Genomic DNA, 16,168 nt, shown 5'->3' on the forward strand with positions numbered 1-16,168 from the left:
CTACTGAGGGAATGCTCCTCTGTATTTCTCTGAGTGTTTTAAATGTTTTTGGGTAACTTCCCAAAGCTTTGATTTTACTCTAAAGCCTCCCCATTTTTCTACCAACTCAAAGAACACAAGTTTATCGTGTCTTGAGACAGCAGGTGCATAGTCACAATGGGAGAGACTCTGCACCACTCTCCCCCATGATGAGAACACCTGAACGCAATTTCTTTTTAACATTCTGATGGCATCCTTCTTCCCCTCAATAGCAAGAACACTGCAGTACTGTGCAATTAGCAGCTTTGCAATGCGTTGGCAATGACACTAAGTTCTTGCACGAGTGGATTTAAACTTTCTGGGAGAACTGTTCCAGCACCTCCATTAGCTTCTCCTTGTCCTCCAGTGGACTGTGGGTACTTGCCAGGGGTAAGTGTGTAGGGATTGGTTGCCTGGCTGGAAGACAAAAAATAAAAGCCCTTATGGATACATTTAACTACATCTTCTATCACAAAGGAGATATATTCCTCAAGACACTATACTGCCCAAATATACCTCATGGTGTTAAAGCTAGGAAACGTATCCTCTAGGGATCTGAAAACACTGTTAGTTAAACATATCTTCCAAAACAGAAATCAAGTTAATTTAAATTGTATTCTGGGAATAGAGTACTTGTCCTTTAGCATGGTATGACTTAGGCTGGGGAGCAAGAGCTCGGTTGTAGCTCAGGGCAGTACAGATAAAGGAAGGCCTTACTGTGGCATTATGCCTCCTGCTCCCCGTCACTAGTGCAACTCCTGCAGACCAATAACTTGAATTTATTGTTACAGGCAGAGGTTGTTTTTGCAGCATGAGACAGGATTTTTCCTTGCTTCCTGAATAATGTTTTTAGTGCTACACAAATTCCCCAACTGGGACCTTGTAGTTTGGATTATTTTCAGTCTTATAATGCTTACTTTCATGCTTAAAAGTAGTGGTTAAATTCTAAATGCTAAAGAACTTCAGCTAATTGCACAATCACCAGAAGTAACATGTATTCAACATAAAGATGTCTGACCATATTTTCTCAATTTGACGCTTTGCTTGGTTTTCCAAATCTCATACTCTTCACTCACTCTGGAAATATAGCTATATCACCATCCATTCCAAGGGATTTTTCTCTAAGGGCATGCTGTCTAGAGCCTGGGAACCTTGTGACAATGCTCTCAGATGTCTGTGCAACAACAGTCAGAGCAGCACTGTTAGTCTGTTTAGTAAGTCCAACTTCTGCAGTAGCCAGCTGAGACCAAAAGAATAAGCTGTTGCAATACTGAGCAGCAGATTTCTCTGAAAACCTATCAGGCTTCCCAGGGGAGCAGAGATGTTTGCTCTCTTAAGAGCAAATGTTGTAACTGGCTGCACACACCACATAACCTCTTTTCATTCAAAACTGAGGAGGGAGAGAAATATGCAAAGGAACATTCCTTTCTCCATCACTGAACATGAACTGCTTCCTACCTAGCCATAGTGCTTCCAGTAGTCTGTGCTAAAGTTTGGAAACTATGTGTGAAAGCCAAGTTCAGCATCATGGAGAAGATGCTTCTAGTCTTTGGAAAGCTGGATTGTGTCAAACACTTCTTATTTATGTTGGCAAATGCAGTGAATCCTGGTTGTAGAAGTCTCTCTTCCTTTCATTTATTTAAAATATTTATTTTAATTTTTAATTAAATTAATTTTATTAATTTATTTTTTTATTTTAAATTTTATTTAAAAATAAAAAAGTTGACTTCGTTTTGCACTCAAAGGGAGCAGAATGAAAGAGAACAGAGGAAACGGAGGGAAGGTGTGACTGATTCAGGAAAAGGCTGTCTAGGGCCAGATGAGCAAAGGGACAAGATGAGGGTCTGTGGCAAGTGCTCCTGCACACAAAGCCCTTTACTGGAAAGGCCTGAAGAGGGTACATACTAAGCTGTGGTTTTCAAAGAGAGAGGGAAATAACTGACTTCATCACTATTTGATAAGCACAGGACACAGACGCAGGATTTCTCTTGCAGCCTTAAGAGCAGTCGTGCCAAGACCAAAGCTCTCAAAAGCCTTAGCTATAGCTGAAGAGCCAAGGTGTGTCCTCTGTTTACTAAAGCTGGGGGTAGAAAAAGGCTAAAGGCAAGAGCCTGGTGGAATTACGGTCCTAGAGAAAGAACAACTGAGCAGAAGCATTAGGACCAGAAGGTGATAGGAGTACAAAAACTGCAAAGTCTGGTTCTACAAAGAAGACTGACGAGCTCAGATGTGGGGTTTCTGCATGCCCCAGATGACAACATAAAAGAGGTCTGGTTAAATACCTGTCAACCAACCTTGGGACAAAGTCAACCCAAATCCAGAAAAGTCTGAACTTCCTGCATGTTCCACCTAGAAATTCAATGAATCAGGATTTGGAAGCCACATCCAACAAAAGTATTGGGCTTGTGTAAGTAATTACCCTGAGCTTTACCCTTCTCCTTCTGCACTGACCTGCATCACCATTAAGACATCTATGCTTCCAACTGCTCCTACTAAGATGCCCGTCGTTTGTCTGGGAGAAAAGAAAGGCTCTGCCCTATTTTTCCATTTGCTATGCTTATAGTGCCAAAAATGCCACTGTGCTCAATCTCCCAGTGTTAGAGAAAGGGGAATTGGCAGTTTTAACTACCATGGAATGGCAAGAAAAGCCTATCAAAGCAAAGCCAATCCCCAGTGCTCTATGAGAAGGATGCTAATTTCTCAGCATCCTAAAAGATGGTATTTGACAGCTGCAATTCACCTTCTCTTGGCACAGTCCTGCTTACAGCTATTTTCATTTTAAAATTCCCAACCCTCCCTAAAGAAAAGCTTTTAAGTATTTATCAGCTACCTTAGAAGAAAAAACCAGGGACATAACAACTTAACACAGTTGCTCTCTGGTTGCACAATGCTCACTTGAACTTTTAAGCTTGGAACGATCTTGAGAAAAACTTTGTCCTTTGAACACCACTTGCCTGGTCTGGCCTTTATCCCCTGCCAAACCAGATGGGGATCCTACAGTTCAGGCAACTTAGGGATCTCCACTGCTATGCAAAGTAAGACACTGCTGCCTTACCTTGGAAGAACAATCCGCTCAGTAAACTCATTGCTTCAGATGATACTGCCATCCACACAAAAGCTCTCTGGGCCTCTGTGCACAGGATATTCTTCATATTCTAATAGAAATGGCTGGACTGTGCAAAGACATCAGATGTGGGAGAAACAGAAATACCCAAACTCAGGTATTCTAACAGGATTTTTAGCTCTTATTTTCTCACCATTTTTACAAAACCAGTTGCAGCACTGCATTTTAAAACTGTGTAGTCATCAGTACCTAAACCAACTACATAATTCATGTTTAAACCCTGGTTTCCCTTTATTTTGTCAAACAGCTAATGACTGAAGGCCCATCCCTCATGGCTGTTTATTCTTGGGGCTTCCAGAGTCCTTGAACTTTAAAGGTGGGATAACTTCTTCAGGCTTGAAATCCACAAAGTCTATGCAACAATAAATGTATTTTAAAGACAAATATGTTTTGTTGGAAAGGGCAGCTTTCAAGTGTAAAGTATATGGGGTAAATGCTTCTGTCATCAGAAGTCAGCTGATCGGAGCTAGCACAGCTAGAGCCGGAGCCGGCACGCTTCAGAGACCACGAGGTTCAGCAGAGATTAGGAAAATCAGAAGGGACAGCGCAGAGACATCGCGATTCCCGACATCTCCCGATCCCCAAAGCCCCAGCAGCCCTTGCGAGAGAGCGGCTGACGTGGCAGGGGGCGTTCCCGCGGTAACGGCGACCGCACCCCTGCCCCTTGCCTTGAAAGAGCCTCTGAAAGGGCAGCGACCGCTGCCCACCAAGCGCGAGGAGGAACAAGCAGGTCGTGTTGTGAACCCTGTTGCTGGTGTCTCAGACTGCTGACCAATATGGTCGCCTCCAGAAAGAGAGCTTGCACTAAGGAGACTGTAGCAACTCAGACAGAGACCCTGCCCCAAACCGTGGCTGTTCAGGTCTCTGGCTGCAGGGAGTGCCAGAGCCTGCTGCTGCTGAGGGAGGGAGGCCAGCATTCCACCTGTGTGAGGTGTGAGCAGGTAGAAGATCTGCTTAGCTTGGTGGCAGAACTTAAAGAGGAGGTCGAGACGCTGAGGACCATCAGGGAGTGTGAAAGGGAGATCGACTGGTGGAGTAACTCCCTGGTGTGCCAGCCAGAACGGTTCCAGGGAGATACCCCCCAAAAGGGGATGGACCCCCTGTCCTCTCAGACAGAGGGGGATGGCCCGAGACAGCCCCTGCCCTGTAGCTGTCGCGCAGAGGTAAGGGACCAAAAAGACAATGAGGGCTGGAAGCAAGTTCCAGTTCGGAACCGTGAGCAACCTTCCTCCCTTCCTGCCCTGCTTCTCCAGGTGCCCCTCCGTAATAGGTTTGAGGCCCTGGATCTTGAAGGAGAGGTAGGTGAGGATGTGGTGCAAGGCCAGCCTACAAGGTCACATAGGAAAAGGCGGTCGAGTTCACACCTCAAGACTGCCTCTGATAAGAAAGAAAGAAAGGTCATTGTTGTAGGCGATTCCCTTCTGAGAGGAACAGAGGGCCCGATATGCAGAGTTGACCCTCATCATAGGGAAGTGTGTAGTCTGCCTGGAGCCCGGATCAGGGATATCACCAGGGCGCTCCCCAGCCTGGTGCACCCGACAGACTACTACCCGCTGCTGGTCTTCCAGACAGGTGGGGGGGAAGCTGCTTCCCGCAGTCTGAGGGGGATGAAGAAAGACTACAGGGCCTTGGGGCGGATGGTGAAAGAGTCTGGAGCTCAAGTGATCTTCTCCTCACTTCTTCCATCTTCCGGTGATGATGTGGGACTGAATGGGAAAATTCAGTCTGTAAACAATTGGCTACGAGACTGGTGCTGCAGGCAGGGCTTTGGATTCTTTGATAATGGCTGGTTTTATAAGGCTCCAGTCCGGATGATGTCACGTGGGAAAGGTTTAACTCACAGAGGCAAAAGGATGCTGGGGCATGAATTAGCAGGGCTCATTTGGAGAGCTTTGAACTAGATTCGAAGGGGGATGGGGTTGTAACTGGGCTTGCCCCAGTGGGGCAGCATTCTAGGATTGATGAAGACTGGGAGGCCTCCTATAATCCTAGGGTGAAATCGGTGAGCTCATCTCCCTGCTTGAAATGCCAGTACACCAATGCGTGCAGCATGGGAAATAAGCAGGAGGAGTTGGAGACCTGTGTTAAGTCAGGAGATTATGATCTGGTGGCAATTACAGAGACGTGGTGGGACAGCTCACATGACTGGAATATAGTCATGGAGGGCTATGTCCTTTTCAGGAAAGACAGGCCAGCCAGGCGGGGTGGTGGGGTTGCTCTTTATGTGCGAGAGCAGCTGCAATGTACTGAGTTCTGTCCAGGAACAGGGGACGAGCGAGTTGAGAGTCTGTGGGTGAGAATTAAGGGGCAGGCTGGCAGGGGCGATACTGTTGTGGGTGTCTGTTACAGGCCACCAGGTCAGGGTGAGGAAGTTGATGAGGTCTTCTACAGGCAGCTGAGAGCGGCCTCACAGTCACAGGACGTGGTTGTTGTGGGGGATTTTAACTTCCCTGATGTTTGCTGGAAGGACTACTCAGCAACCCAGCCACAGTCCAGGAGGTTCCTCCAGTGTATGGAGGATAACTTCCTCATGCAAATGGTGGATGAGCCAACCAGGAGAGGAGCGCTGCTGGATCTCATCCTCACTAACAAGGAGGGTCTGGTTGAAGCAGTAAAGGTTGAGGGCTGCCTTGGTTGCAGTGACCACGAGATGGTGGAATTCAGGATCTTGTGTGGTAGGGCCAGTACAATAGCAAGTAGAATTGCAACCCTGGACTTTAGCAGGGCCTTTTCAAGCAATTGCTAGGGGAAATCCCATGGGCAAGGCTGCTTGAAGGTAAAGGGGCCCAAGATAGTTGGTTGACATTCAAGAATTGCTTATTCTGAGCTCAAGATCAGAGCATCCCGACACGTAGGAAGTCAAGGAAGAGGGCCAGGAGACCTGCGTGGCTAAATAAGGAACTGCTGGGCATGCTCAAGTGGAAAAGGAGAGTTTATAGGTCATGGAAGGAGGGGCTGGCGACTTGGGAGGAATATAAGGCTGCTGCTAGAGGATGTAGGAAGGCAGCAAGGATGGCTAAGGCCTCCTTAGAATTAAATCTGGCAAGAGGGGTCAAGGACAGCAGAAAGAGCTTTTTCAAATACATAGCTGATAAAACTAACACCAGAGGCAAGGTAGGCCCACTGGTGAACGGGATGGGTGCCCTGGTGACAGAAGATACAGAGATGGCAGAGTTATTGAATGCCTTCTTTGTCTCAGTCTACTCTGCCGGAGGCAGTCCTGAAGAGCCCTGTACTCCTGAGACCTCAGATGAAGTCAGGTCAATGGAGCAGTTTGCCTTAGTCGATGAGGAATGGGTTAGAGACCAGTTGAGCAATCTGGACATCCATAAATCCATGGGTCCAGATGGGATGCACCAGTGGGTGCTGAGGGAACTGGCAGAAGTCATTGCTAGACCACTCTCCATCATCTTTACCAAGTCTTGGGAAACGGGAGAGGTGCCTGAGAACTGGAGGAAAGCAAATGTCACTCCAGTCTTCAAAAAGGGCAAGAAGGAGGATCCGGGTAACTATAGACTGGTCAGCCTCACCTCCATCCCTGGGAAAGTGATGGAACACCTTACCTTTGGTGCCATCTTAAGGCATGTCAAGGATAAGAGGGTTATGAGGGGCAGTCAACATGGCTTTACCAAGGGGAAGTCATGCTTGACCAACCTCAAAGCCTTTTATGAGGAAATAACACGGTGGGTGGATGATGGCAGAGCGGTGGATGTGTTCTACCTTGACTTCAGCAAAGCATTTGACACAGTCTCCCACAGCATCCTCATAGCTAAATTGAGGAAGTGTGGTCTGGATGATCAGGTAGTGAGGTGGACTGCGAACTGGCTGAAGGACAGAAGCCAGAGAGTTGTAGTCTATGGGGCGGAGTCTAGTTGGAGGCCTGTATCTAGTGGAGTGCCTCAAGGGTCAGTATTGGGACCAGTATTATTTAATATATTCATCAACGATTTAGATGAGGGAATTGAGTGTACTGTCAGCAAGTTTGCTGATGACACTAAGCTGGGAGGAGTGGCTGACACGCCAGAAGGCTGTGCTGCCATCCAGCGAGACCTGGACAGGCTGGAGAGTTGGGCAGGGAGTAACTTGATGAAATATAACAAGGGAAAGTGTAGAGTCCTGCATCTGGGCAGGAACAACCCCAGGTTCCAATATAGGTTGGGGAACGACCTGTTAGAGAGTAGTGTAGGGGAGAGGGACCTGGGGGTCCTAGTGGATGGCAGGATGACCATGAGCCAACACTGTGCCCTTGTGGCCAAGAAGGCCAATGGCATCCTGGGGTGTATTAGAAGGGGGGTGGTCAGTAGGTTGAGAGAGGTCCTCCTTCCCCTCTACTCTGCCCTGGTGAGACCGCATCTGGAATATTGTGTCCAGTTCTGGGCCCCTCAGTTCAAGAAGGACAGGGACCTGCTGGAGAGAGTCCAGCGCAGGGCAACTAAGATGATTAAGGGAGTGGAGCATCTCCCTTATGAGGAAAGGCTGAGGGAGCTGGGTCTCTATAGTTTGGAGAAGAGGAGACTGCGGGGGGACCTTATTAGTGTATATAAATATATAAAGGGGGAGTGTCACGAGGATGGAGCCAGGCTCTTCTCAGTGGCAAACAATGATAGGACAAGGGGTAATGGGTACAAACTGGAACACAAGAGGTTCCACTTAAACTTGAGAAGAAACTTCTTCTCAGTGAGGGTGACGGAACACTGGAACAGGCTGCCCAGGGAGGTTGTGGAGTCTCCTTCTCTGGAGACATTCAGAACCCGCCTGGACACATTTCCTGTGTAACCTTATCTAGGTATTCCTGCTCCGGCAGGGGGATTGGACTAGATGATCTTTTGAGGTCCCTTCCAATCTCTAACATACTGTGATACTGTGAAATGTGGGAAACTGTATCCCTAGAAAAGACCTAGAGATTGGATTGCTAGTCTGCATCCCAATCTTGGGTGTTAGGGGCTGGTAAGGTATTGTGGAATGCAACATGCGTACTGGATAACTGATGTCTGCCTGCCTGCTGAGCCATGGTCACTGAGGAACAGCTGCAGCTCAGACAAAGGGCTCTCTGGCCAAACATGCTGCTTCCCAACAGCAGTAAATGTTTAGAGGAAGTGGAGAGGAACAGAGCTTGCACAACTGCACATGCCCTCTCAAACTCCCAGTGTCTGCAGGCTGGTACTTACAGAGGCAGAAGCTCTATCTGTGTGTTTAACAGTCCCTCTACAAATGTAACTTAAAGGTTAGCTTAAAGTATTGTGGCTCTGCTGTGCATTTGCGCAGAGCTGTAACCATTCATTGCCCATCATTATTCTCTGGATATACACAAATAGCAGATACTGTGCAGAACAGAGCTACGAAGGGGGTACAAAACTACTTTAAGCACCAATTTGGAGGCAAGAAATCACTGCACCTGTTGGAGACACCCACTTAGAAAGTTTTATTTCTCTTTGCCTTTAGACTAATCCTGAAAAGAAAGAATTATAGTCAATGTCAAGCAGACATTACCTGGAGTGTCTGCCCAGCTGGGGTGCGTAACACAGAAACGAATGTTTCTGTGAGCTTTTCCCCATTGTTCTGTCAAGACAACTTGCTGTCTCCAGGACAGAGCAAAAATAGCCAGACTAGCATCAAGTTCAACAGCCTGTCCACCAAATTAGTTCCCAGGGAAATAAACTACAGCGGATGTGCTGTAAACACCAAGGCATTTGTGCACAGCAGAAATACAGCCTTGTGCATCCTGACTGAATCTATGGGATAATTTTGTCAGAGACCACCATGATCACTGCAATCCATATCCTGACCACAAGCTTACTTTTAAAGTGGTTACAGTGCTTTTACTGACCATGTCTGCTGCTGCAGATTGTAGGGAAGAACTGAGTGGGCAGAAAACGGTTTGTCAGCAAGGACAGTTTTCCCCCTTGAGAGTTTTCTTAAATCAAATGAAAGTCTAGCCATGCTCTCCAGGCAAGATGGTATACGTTTGTAAGCCTATGCCATCCTACTCCTGAAGAGTATTGCTTGTGTGTCTCTGTATAGGTTGGGTGCAATGTGCGAGCAACAGTGAACAACTGGCTTTTTGCCAAGCAGATGGTATAAGCCATCTAGAAAATGTGCTGGGTTTTGTTTTAAAAACATGAACTGTACCTTGGTTTGTGCATGCATCATAGTTCCATCAAATGTCCCATTTCCTGACTACAAGTCAGGTACGTTTAGCATGGTATGTTGAACAAGCATGGCCCCAGAAGAGACAGTTATCTGTAACCAAAAGAATGAAAAGCAAATGGATGAAAAACAGAACCAGGAATTCCCCACAATTGCACTCATGCATGTAATGTGGTCTTCAGGCCATATTTGGAAGTGCCTAGGGAGCAGGATTCTTCGGCATACTCTTTGCATTCTGCTTGTGCTCATGTGTGGGGCGTACCTGGAGGTGAGGTGAAAAAACAGAATGTTTTTTAGGAAGTGATTTTCTTTCAAAGTAGTATTAATTCCTTCAGGCAACTTTGTTCTTCTTCCTTTTGGAAAGTAATTGGGAGAAAGAAAACAGTAGAATTGAACTATTTGTAGTTGATAAGTTTAGCATTTATAGAAGGTAATTAGAAAACAGGAGACTGTACGAAACTTGGGAAATTTCATTTCAAAAATATACCTGCTGTCCTATTTTACACCAAGATCTCTGAGGTTCTGTACTCCTGTTACAGGTATTTTGCACTACACTGCAGGAGATAATTTGCCTCAGAGAAAGTAAAAGGGGAAGTTTCCAAAGGAAATGTTTACTTTGATTTACAATGAAGGGTTGAGAGTAGCAGGCAGGAGCTTTTGCCTTGGAGAAGGAGGTGGCTTTTAGCAAAATCCAAGAGGATTCTAGAGATTATAGCTAATCCTGCATTGCTAGCACAGTCAAAGAAATGCTGTCACAAACCAGAAGGTAAGAACAGTAAACCACTGCTTTTTTTACAGCATCACATACTCACCAGTCTGGCATCAGCTGCTTTTTCCAGGAGGAAAAAAAAGAAGAAAAAAAAAAGAAGGAAAAGCAGAGCAGTTGTCAGAATGTTAAGTACCTAAAAGACAGACAGGCACCAACACTAACTTTTGGGTTTAAAAAAGATTTCTTCTCTCCTCACCCTCTGCAACAGCCTAAACCCCAAAGTCTCTTTATTTCTGACACCTGATTCTAATTTAATGATGATTTTTGTTGCTGCTTTATTTGCAATATGCCAACTCAACTCGTAGCGGTCCACGTTGCTGCACATTTACCAAAAGGCACATCAGTTATTTTATAGACTTTTATGTTTATTGTACTTACAGAGCAAACTGCTCACTATATTCAGCCATGACTTTGAAGGCAAAATGCCTCAGGTACAGATTTCCTTGGGTGGAGGCGGTGCCAGTGAAGAAAAACGGATTTCTCCTCCCTGTGTGACATACATACACGTATCTATGCCAAGTCATGAACAAGAGAAGCAAACTGTGCTTCACATTTGTGTTTCTCTGGGCCTTGCATGTTCACTGAAGACTCACCCATTTTTGCCTTCTCACTGTGAAATCAGTCGGAATACGCTGACACTTTTGATTTGTGCTGCACACAAAAAACGCCTCTTAGATCCCCAGCATGACAATTAGAGAAGATAAAGGAGTCCTTGGCAGGGGGTGGAGAGTGGAATATTAATGTTGTGTGCCCAAGGCTGAGCTAAGATTACCTGGGGAAACTTATTGGGTCCATCCCCATTATAGTGTTCATTTAGCTTAGATTTATACATACCACACAAATATATCCCATTACAGTTGTTACCATGTTTATTATTCAAAACACTGTTCAACATGAGTGTATCTGAGTCAGACACACCTAGTGATGTTTCACCCGCTCAAGTGCAACACAGGGATTTTTCTTTTCTCTCTTCAGGGATATTTTTCTTTTTTTTCCCTTTAAACTGTATTTTAAAAACTGTTTAATTCCAAATGAATCTGGCCCTATTTAGTCTATTGTTTCTGCTTCAAGTACAATAATCCCTCTCTTCTCTTCACAAATGCCTCCAGTTCAACAATTCTGTGTCAGTGATAAACATATTATTTTCCATGAGCTCCCGAGGCCATGTTTTCCACTAGACATGAAGACTTCAGCATGTGTCTTTATAACCTCTCTTCTGCAGAGGCAGTGAGATCACCCAGTTAGAATGCAGCCTGTTTATAAATATGCTACCAAAATCAAATGTGTTATATGCTTGGTGCACAAACTGTTCAGTTTCCCCGTCAGTCACAGCAATCTTCATTTCCTCTGTGTAATCAGAGGGACATCCATACGCACACAATGTATTTAAGCCCCTGGCAGATGAAACAAAATGAATGAGCAGCATATGAGTGAATGCAGCCTGTTTTCAGCGGAAAATGCAAGCAAAGGCAGTTGCTGGTGAATAATGAGAGCCCGTACGTCTGCCCTGGTAGTGGTGTGGGACTGAAGGATGACACATGAGGACAAGAGCTACTGCTGACTGTCATGAGAGACTGGCGCAATGTGAAAACCCCAAATACACCAATTCCTTAGTACAAGCCGAGAACATGGATTAAATTCTGATTTGCTACGGATTCTTCAAGTGCAAAGTGACATCATGTCTTGGTTAAATAAGCTGCATCTCCTACTGGCAGAGCTGCAATGCACCAGCTATGACGATGCTTGATTTTACTGTCCCACAGATTAATCTACACTTCTAACGGGCTTTGTGTTGATTTGTTAATTCTAAAGGGATGCAAAGATGAATGCATTAACATTGCCTCATTAACAACTGAGTTCTGTTTTGTTTTCCAGCTGGATGAGACAAATGTTCAATGCCAAAAATCCTGCTTATAGCAACTACAGCTTGTCAGAAGTGCTTGTCAGAAGTTTATGTGCTTGTTTAAAACCACAAAACAACTGCAAAACCAGCATCTCCTTTCTTCCTCAAGTTTATTAACAATTCAATAAATCCTACAGAGTCAGAGCACTCCATAATTTTGCCCCACAAATCCACATGCTCATTTGCTTTGAGACAGAGGGCAAAAAACCTAGTTTTGATCTCAGCTTCCTATGGTAAGCACTAGTATCTCAAAGGACACACAGCTGGGACACATCATTAGAGAGGCATTAAGACTGAAGCATTTAATTTCACCCAGTACAAAATATTTCACCAAATATTGTCCTTGTTTTAATTGTTTGAACACAAACTCCTTAGTACTTTAACCAATACACTTGGATATTGTGCATTCTTGTTTGATTGGGCTGGTTTGCCAGGTAAAACAGCTTGGACAGAAGTTTAGTATGATATTAGTTGAATAGGTGTACCTTATTAATAAGAGGTATACTGTCAATTGGGATACATAATCAACTGAAACCTCCACATCTTTATTCATATGAAAGCTGGCACACGGTATGGCAGTTACATTGAAACCAATAGGAAGAATGCTAAGCACAGCCAGTGCAGACGCCTGGCACTGCCGCATACCTCATGCCATGTTTTGCCAAACACAGCTGTACTGCAGCATGCAGTAATACAGAAATTAATTTCTAAGTGAAAGGAGAAGCTACAGATGAATGCATTGCCTGACACAGTCCTGCTTATAAAAGCATGAATTGCATTAACAGTGTAAAAAATGAAAAAGGAAAAATTCCTTATTTTTAGTAAAAGAACAATTTTGCAAGGAAAACCAAGACTGATTTGGTAGAAGAAATTCCATTCCCTTCTCCCCCACTTAAGGAAATTATGGTAACATCCAAATTGTACATCCTCCTGCTAATAACTCATAAATTAATATCAACATAGTGGACATTTGCCTCTCCAAAATGAACACTTCAGCATTTGAGTACGCTTCCTTGACACAAAAATCACTTATGTCTGTCAAAGGTGAAACATCCTCCTGCAGAGCTGAATTAAAGATGGTAAAGCATATCAAGTGTGATTAACGCATAATTATCTCTGTGTTTGAACTGTACAGGATTGGCTTTGGGAATTTTTTTGTTTAAAAGACCAAGAGAGAACACAAAGGTGCATATGAAGGGAAAGGTGATGATCAACAGTGATGTGCCTTGCACCGAAAACATTAAGCATTGGGATATCTTGGTGATCCTGCCCCTCCTCTTAGAGGACTTCAGAAATTCTGTCAGAAACAAAGGAAGACCTTTTCTTTTTTACCAGAAAACAAGAACTGCCACTACTCCTGGGGGTTTCTGAGGAAAGCGTGTCCTTGTTTCAAGCAGATACTCTGTGGATGGAGATGCTCAGCCTTGAGGCCACCACATTTCCCAGTGTCTGTTCCCCTGCAGCTGTATCCACGATGGAGGACATGTGGCACCTAGGATCAGGGTGTTTCTGTCTGAAGAGTTCTCCTGGACTATAGCTGATTTCTTGCACAGGTCTGAGTGCCTGCAGGAAAGAGCAGGCTGGTTTGAATTACTCACATGGTGGGAACTTGAGCAGCAGCCTCTCTCTGACACACATCTCAGACCCAGCAGGCAGGGAGCCGTGAGTACACCTATATGGCAGTGCTGGACATACAGCTGTACTACCTGCATCTGTGACTGTGTGACAGAGGCCAGATGCTTGTACATCATTTTTTCCAGCCATTGGAAAGTATATTGTCTACATGGCCTGAAAGCTTGACTCCCACTGGTGTAGTAGTGGGGAAAAAATAATTTTGAAGTGAAACGGTATAAAACATCCCTTTAAAAGCTGTTCCACAAAGGAGTCCAGCAAAATGAATCTGGGAGCTTGCTCAGAAGCAGCAGAAATGCAGAAAAGACTGAGTAACCATCCAGTTTATCACCCCCACGTACAGGATTTCATCTTGCCCTCGCTGAACTCTGCTAGGTGAGAAGTTGACTAGGAAACCTACTGGACAAGCTACAGCCCAGTTCCACATCATGAGGTTTGACACAGAACTTGCTGGCAAAGTTTTCTCTAGTTAAAGAGGCTCCTGGGACTGATGCACAATTTCTTTTAAATGTAAACATCCTCTCAACATTTGCTTTTCTTTGGAAAAATTCCTGTAAGTTGTATGTCTTAAAGCTGAGCTCACATAATAGGAAATCATATATAATAAATACAGTGTAATCAAAACCTTCCTATAAGGATAGAGCAACTCCATTCAACCAACTCTATCATATAGTAGGTTAGACACCGTGGGTTGTCAGTCTGCGCATTACACATGGTAATTCCAGTAAAAGCAAGGAGCATGGCACTTAATGAGAACACGCTTTGTTCATACACATTCCTGCCCAAGTGCTGATCACATGAATGTTTCTTTAAGTTTCATGTTTACTTGCTAAAGGAATTGCACACATTCCCTTGTGGTCTGTTTTGTAATTGCTCCACTTGCTCCAAGATGTTCTCGATTTCTTTGAGTAATGTCATATTGTGATTCAATTAACGACTCATTTCCAAAGCCATACAGTGAACTCCTCTGTCAACCTGTATGAGCAGTAATTCAGTGCCTACACAATCACAAAGTGAAACTTTGATGATGCAAGTGTAGAAAATGAGGAGCTGTTATGGAGATAAACATTCAATTCGTGCGCAAAGTTGTTTAAAACAAAACACTCCAAAAGTCAGCTTGTCAGCTGCATAAACTCCTAAATAAAAGTATGTTCCTTTCGCATCACCTGAAGTAGAAGCTGAGGGAACTCTATAGAATTGGGTTTTGCTGGAAGGTAGCTCTGCACATTCCTGCAACAGTTACTTCTCTGTGGATCTCACAATCTCTACCACAGTATAACCAAAGTGAAAGCTATGCTCATGCAAGGTACAGAAGTCTATGGTGCATTACAGACTGGTCTGTCCCACAGAGGGCTACAAATTGTTCTGTACTAGAACATGAAACTAAGCAAAACATAGAATAACCCTAAGAGAAAATGTAAATACTGCAAAGGCGTAGTTCCAAAATGCTGGTGGTAGCAGGCTAAAGCTGAGTTACAACACCTGGAAGACTTCTGAATATTCGTATTTCAGACTTGGAAGTCAACAGGATATCATGTATAGTAATAGTACATGAATACATACTCCTCTCTGCTTTACAGGTTTAAAGTGACCCCAAAACCTGTACTTCAGAATTGATTTGTAAAGAAAATTATGGTTTCAGCAGAAGTAATTTTGTAAAGCCACTGCCTGTTTATACCATCAAATTAATTGATGATGCAATTATTGCAGACCCAAGTGCCTTGGCGGGTTCTAGAATAATTTTTGCTTGATGTCCTGTTTGGCAATCAGTGGTAAATTGTTGGTGAGGTTTTTAATCTGCTAACATTCAGATAAAGGCAGGCAGCCAGCACCACACTCAGTGAAGTTTCCCATCTGCCTGAGTTTTACAGTATTATTGGGAACAGTGTTATTTCAACTGTGAAAAAAGTGGGAACAGAAAAAAAAATCCTTCCTTTTTATTACACAGATCTCAGTGGCTCATTCATCTGGTAAAAATTATTTAAATTGCCTTCCTTTTCTTACGTTCAAGGCTTTAAAAAAAACTACACACTGACAGTCCTCCTTGACCTGGTTATCTTGTCAAGCCTGCAGTTTATGCAGTTGCAAGCAAGAGACATCCCTAAATCTGCCTGCTGAGTACAAGATCAGGAATGAAGATTTTAGTGTGCTGTCTCTGAGGGCCAATTCTACCCCACTAGCAATAACAGAGTGTACAGGAAGAGCTAATGAACATGAAAGACAAAACAAAGGTTTACATTTTCCTTGAATTACAAAGCTCAGCTCAATAAGGGTTCCTCTGTGTCCTGGGAACCTAGGCTTCAGTACAGCTAGTGGATGTGCAATTATATTTAAACTTATGCTTTCATATCCATAAGTCTCAAAGCTCTTTGGAAAGAAAATTGGTATCATAGTCTCCTTTTCACAGGTAAGGTTGTCTTGCCAAAGATCAGGCAATGACCTTATGGCCGAATGACAGCTGATAGCCAAGCTGCTTGACTTTCAAGTGGTTCAGAACACAGCCCACCAGGCCACTCTGCCTTCTGTGAATCACCAGTTAGATATGGCTTAAGTGTAGGGAAGAGACTGACAAATA

The 16,168-nt window shown here is 44.2% G+C and overlaps 1 protein-coding gene across 1 annotated transcript in view; it reads right to left on the reverse strand.

The window, feature by feature from the left end:
• Window positions 1–306: 306 nt before the first annotated feature.
• DHRS12 (dehydrogenase/reductase 12) overlaps window positions 307–16,168 on the reverse strand; it is a gene marked incomplete at both ends in the record, with an annotated part of 32,104 nt that continues 16,242 nt past the window's right edge. The window contains 8 exon segments of the mRNA XM_080613552.1: window positions 307–336; window positions 338–435; window positions 3,074–3,173; window positions 3,276–3,331; window positions 8,633–8,717; window positions 9,272–9,319; window positions 9,323–9,382; window positions 10,102–10,134. Coding sequence (XP_080469678.1) covers window positions 307–336; window positions 338–435; window positions 3,074–3,173; window positions 3,276–3,331; window positions 8,633–8,717; window positions 9,272–9,319; window positions 9,323–9,382; window positions 10,102–10,134 — 510 coding nt within the window.

The sequence above is a fragment of the Psittacula echo genome, assembly GCF_963264785.1.
Source record: "Psittacula echo genome assembly, chromosome: 3".
NCBI lineage: Eukaryota > Metazoa > Chordata > Aves > Psittaciformes > Psittacidae > Psittacula > Psittacula echo.